The sequence below is a fragment of the Cryptomeria japonica genome, chromosome 10 (assembly GCF_030272615.1).
Source record: "Cryptomeria japonica chromosome 10, Sugi_1.0, whole genome shotgun sequence".
In the NCBI taxonomy this organism is placed as follows: Eukaryota; Viridiplantae; Streptophyta; class Pinopsida; order Cupressales; family Cupressaceae; genus Cryptomeria; species Cryptomeria japonica.
The window spans coordinates 704002197-704007660 of NC_081414.1; the positions used below are offsets into that span (position 1 = coordinate 704002197).

General features: G+C 34.4%; 1 protein-coding gene across 1 annotated transcript; it reads right to left on the reverse strand.

Moving 5' to 3' along the window:
• Positions 1-377: 377 nt before the first annotated feature.
• On the reverse strand, positions 378-1126 carry LOC131078202 (uncharacterized). Its single transcript, XM_058015863.2, has one exon. It carries the CDS (start codon positions 935-937, stop codon positions 521-523), a length of 417 nt encoding a protein of 138 aa, XP_057871846.2. The 5' UTR covers positions 938-1126; the 3' UTR covers positions 378-520.
• Positions 1127-5464: the final 4338 nt, after the last annotated feature.

Below are 5464 nucleotides of genomic sequence, written 5' to 3' on the forward strand. Positions count from 1 at the left end.
AATGTATGATTCTTGAACATTACATCTAAAGGTTCATTGTAGATAACAAGATTTATTGAATTTTTAAAAATGTGATTTTATAATAGAAATATATGTTCATGTCATAGGCAAGAAGGATATAAAGGCTACGATCAACTAAAGCAAATCAAAGAAAGCAAATCAAAGAACAAGTGCTACAATTTCAATCAAATAATTATGTAAAAATAAAATTGTGCATTTTATGTAATGAATGTTCTAATAGCTTTGGTTTCATTTTGTAAAGTATATCTAGCTTTGAATTTACAAACTAAATTATTTTTCATTCAACTACCTATTGATAACTCTAATTCAATGTAATGGAATTGAAAATAAAAGCACACTCTCATTTGTCCAACATATATGTTTATAAACAATATAAACATTTTTTTTATATATTGAAACAATATATAAAACAAATTACACAAAATTAGACGGTCAACAAACCGCCCAGAAAATAGAAAGAACCTACTGTTAATAAACAATAAATAAACTTCCGTATGAATTAGGGCTGATCTGTACCGCTGAATCGAAACCTGGAGAGGTCATTGTTCTCAACAACCTGGAAGAACTGGATAGCCGCCTCCAAAGGCTCTCTTAAACGCCAGTGAAAATGCTTCAAATCCACACATTCATCCGCCAGTTTTGATTCTGCCCTTGAAATCTTTTCCAGCAATGTTTCTCGAAAATGTTGAGCGCTTTGGAGTCTTCTCTCCAATTCTTCTTCAGATTGTGCCGGAAAAGCCTGAGTGTTAGGGTTCATTGTATGGATGGATCTGATCCGAGCTTCCTGATCTGAAATTTCCCGATCAATGTTCAACAGCATTTTTCCAAAATCTTCGAGAGCATTTAGGGCACTGGAAATCTGTCTGGAAAATCTGTCGACTTCATTCTCCATTGATGATATAACTTCATCTTCCATTGTAATGACAGGAAATTCAACAGAGATCAATTATGGCATTTGCAGCTCGTTAGGGTTTGGTTTTCCTAGTTCCTGTAATTGATGTTTATATAACCAGAGTGGAGACTCGTTAAGAGGGGGGTATATAATCCTTCGCCCTTCTTAATTCTGGAAGGGCCGACTTTATATCTTATATTGAGGCGTCATTGTGTTGAATGTATCGGCTCTTTATTTTAGAGTTTCTTATATTGTGTGTACTATAGAATTATTATGTAGTTTGAATATAATGATTAATTAATTATTTTAGAAATGGTTTATAATTGAGAATATAATTTTATTTTTTTATCAATGTTTGATGGAGACCCGTCTTCCCAAAAAATGTGTTTTCTTAGAGGATGTTTTCGAAGATTTGGGGAAACATCCTCTTACAACACCACCACTTCTACTTCCACTACCTTTGCCACCTTTGTCGAGGATGTCGTTGGGTCGCTTACAATATGGCACATGCCATTACATACTAATTGCAACCTTTAGCTTCATGAAAACTAGTTGGCCTTTCATGGGGCACTCACAAAGAAGTCATATTGCAGATTTTGCCTTGAAGATTTTAATTGACCTCTATTTTTATATCGTCATCGCTCCCCCATTGTCCCCTCATTGTCCCCAAATTTAGGCCCTTGATTCCCCATCCCCGAAACTCATCCCGACGTCCCCATGTCCACTGCTAGAAAACTTGGTGAAACATTATTTTTATTTAATTAATTAACATATTTAATTAAATTTAATAATTTAAATCTACAATTCTACAAATTATTTTGATTGAGTAAAAAGCTAATTTATTTGATTAATGGATTCATTATATATTTTTTTCATATGTTATATACTAATTGAGATGTAATAATAGTACAAATTATTTACAACTAGAAAAATATTACTAAGATTCACAATTTATTTTTGACATGTATCTGTTAGGTTAATTTTCACTTGGAATAAATGGATTTTGAATTGAGATAAGCAACAATCATGGCAATCTGATCTGAGGAGAAATTCGAACTAAGAGAAAATTCAAAACATGAAATAATACGAGCAAAGAAGGCAGACAGGTAGGCAAGTCGTATTGCCAACTCAATAGGTCAAAATTCTTGATCATCCTAGGATTTGCCACTAGGGCAAACACAATCATGCTTGATTCTGGTTAGTGGTGCAGGAGCACCTAACCCAAATGTACACTAGGAGGTTAAAGATCATGTCATGAATCATTTCACTCATATTTGAGTTTATATGGTCATTTTAATGTACTTTGAGTCATTGTGAGGTCATATGTAAGGCTAAAAGAGCCAATTGTAATGAGTTATCCAAGTTGTCCTAATAAGGTCTTGATTGGGTTTATGAGGTTAAATTTGTATAAACGAGTCATGAAAGGGTTAAAAAGTTGTAAAAGGTCATTTGAAGTCCTTTTTTATGTATTTGGAAGGTTCATGTTAAGTCTTACAAGTTTGGAGTTCATATTCATCAAAGTTGTCATTTGTGGCATTAAATGTTGTCAAGCAACAAACCATGTTCTAAAAAGTTGCAAACCAAGGATGTAATCGGTCTTGGGTAGTTGTAACTGCCATATGGATGTGTGGAGGTTATAAAAACCATCATTTGGTCGAATCCAATGGGGGTGTGTATGATTGGAGGAAGGAAATGAATAACATTTGAAGTTTTTACACACTCCACATTGTTTTCTGGGTATTGCAGTATGATCATTTACGTTTTTATTTATGAAAAATCATTTGTCTCCATTGGAAATATATTGGATACGATAATGGCATGAGTTAAATTTGTTTTCCCTTTGGTTTCATTTAATTTCAATCACTTTGAAACAAGTTATGCAAGTTTTGGTGAAAACTGTCAAAAACCCTCCAACTTGGGGTTTGTGGAGAATTTCACTAATATTTTTTATTGCACCATTGGAAATAGTTGTAAATTTGGTATTTGATAGATTTTTTAATTCTCTTTCAAATTAATTCAGTTTCAATGTGATTGGTTGAGCATTTTCTGAGATATTTGATGCCCTAGGCGGACTGGGCATGCACATTTCTTGTTTTTTCTGTAACAGTCAAAACGGTCTTGGTACAGAGGAGATAACTTTTAACTCCATTGTTGGATTGTTCTCAATTTTGGATATGGTTTGAGAAACCTAGTTTCCTACAACCTCACCGAAGAGATCTTAAAAATATTGTCGGGTTTGAAAGCTATTAATAACCGAGTATGAGTCTATTAGACTATCATTAATTGGGACAACATAATGCATTGTTTGGGTCTTGAATAATGTTTAAAGGGTTATAAATGATATGAAAGATTTGATATTAGATTGGTTGGTTGATAGTAATCTTGTTAGATTCCTCAAACATATCAAGGTTGCATATTGATGATTATTTTGGGTCATTGAGCACCCTAGGATTGGGACTCCATGGTTGATTTGGGGTTCTTGGTTGTTTTTTCACGATGCTTTGCATCAGTTAGCCATGGGGAAACAAAAATTGGCAGACAGGAAAAATGATAGAGGAGAAGGTAAGAAGGATTTGGGGAAATCTTGGATTAAATGGAGACCAAACAAGAAGAATAAGCCCATATCTGACTTAAAAAACAAAACCAAATGGATAGAAAGGAATGAGGCAGGACTTATCAACCCAAGACTAAAGGATGGATTGATGAATTGGAGAAATACAAACCAAGGAAGGAGAAGCCATGCCAAGGAAGCATCCCACCCCAAATTTTCCTTCAATAGAAGATTTGCAAGTCAAATAGACAAAGGAAAGGAATGGCATTCTCTGTAGAATTACTGAGAAATGGTCATTCCTTCAAAAACCCTAGATACGATAGTGGATCATTTTGAGGGATGCAAATTATTTATGAAATGGACAGGAGGAGTTCATATGGTGAACATAATCATTAACAAGTGGATATTGCAATATGGAGGACATGCAAGTGTAAGAGATTTAGAAAATGGCTTTTATCTTGTTGATTGTATTGATAATTTCTTAAAAAGAACTACTCTATGGGAAATTGATATTCTATGAGGGTTTCTACTTCTATAGAATAGATTGGGAACCAAATTTCAATCCAGCAATCCATAAGCCTAAATGATATCCAAAATGGGTAAAACTAAGGAGTTTACCCACAAAATATTGGAATTGAGGAGCCCTGGAAAATATCTGGGAGGCATTAGTTCTTGATAGGTATAGAGGAAGGTTTCTTTCTTGGTAAGCCGAGAGTAGAAGCCAAAAAATTGGTAGATATGGATTGTGATATAAGATAATTAGATAATTTGGAGATAATCACATCAAAAATTTGGTAGATATGGATTGTGATCTAAGATACTTAGATAATTTGGAGATAATCACATCAAATAGAAAATGGAATAAAAAAATTGAAATTGATTTAAAAGAATATGGTGGGAGGTGTGTGCTAGGGTTAGGACTTATTGCCAATTGCTCAAAATGGAAAGAGGAACATAATAGAGCAGAAACTACCTCAAATTGCAAAGGGGAAAAAAATTGCTTGAGGAAACAATGCAGGAAAAGGAAGCAAATCAAGAATGGGAAGAAGGGGAAATAAGGGAATTTGCATTAGGATCCTTGGAAATAGGTAAAGAAAACATAGAGTTTCCTAAAGGGAGGGTGCAGGAAAACAAAGATAGGGGTGAGGAGAAAGAAACATTAAATGAGGAAGAGTAGAATTCCCTCAAGCAAGAAATTGAAGCCTTACAAAAAGATATTGAGAGAAGATTTGAAGCTATTGAACTTAAAAAATGGGGGAAAGGGGAAAATTTATACCTTAGCAAGGAGAAAAGGAAAGGAAGGGAAAACAGTATATTAGATCTATGCACTAAAAAGGCTTTGGTTATCACTTAGGAAATGGGGGTTAAGATGGAAATCAATCAAAGCAAATAAAGGCAATGGGTGGCAAAGATACCACAGGGTGAGAAAGAACGTGACTTAGAATTGGAAGCAATATATGAATTCTTGGGCATCTCTCATACCCCAGAGATAGAAACTGAAGAAATGATCATAGGAAAACATGAGCTCATGATGATATGGAGGAAGCGAATCAAGAAGACTTGTTTAAGAATGTGGATATTCAAGAAGAGGAGGAGAGGGTAAAGAAGAGAGAAATGATGTGGGACTCTAGAAAAATATGGAAAATAAGGCAAAACCAGATTGTGGGAAATTGTCAGGCAAAAGAAAGGGCAGAAAATCCCTATCTAAATTGATATCAAAGGTTGGTGAAGTAGGAGGACAAGCCAAAACTACTACATTACTGAAACTAGGTAAGGGAAACACTCTTCCCCAAGAGCCATGATTCTCCTAACATGGAATGTTAGGGGCTTAAACACCCCTAAAAAATAATGTTTGGTTAAGTGTTGGATATCAACAACAAAGGCTAACATTATACTATTGCAAGAAACAAAGTTGACTAATGATGAAATGCATTCATTCCACAAAAAACTAGGTGAATGGAAACTAGAATGGATTCAAGATGAAGGGCCTCTGGTGGATT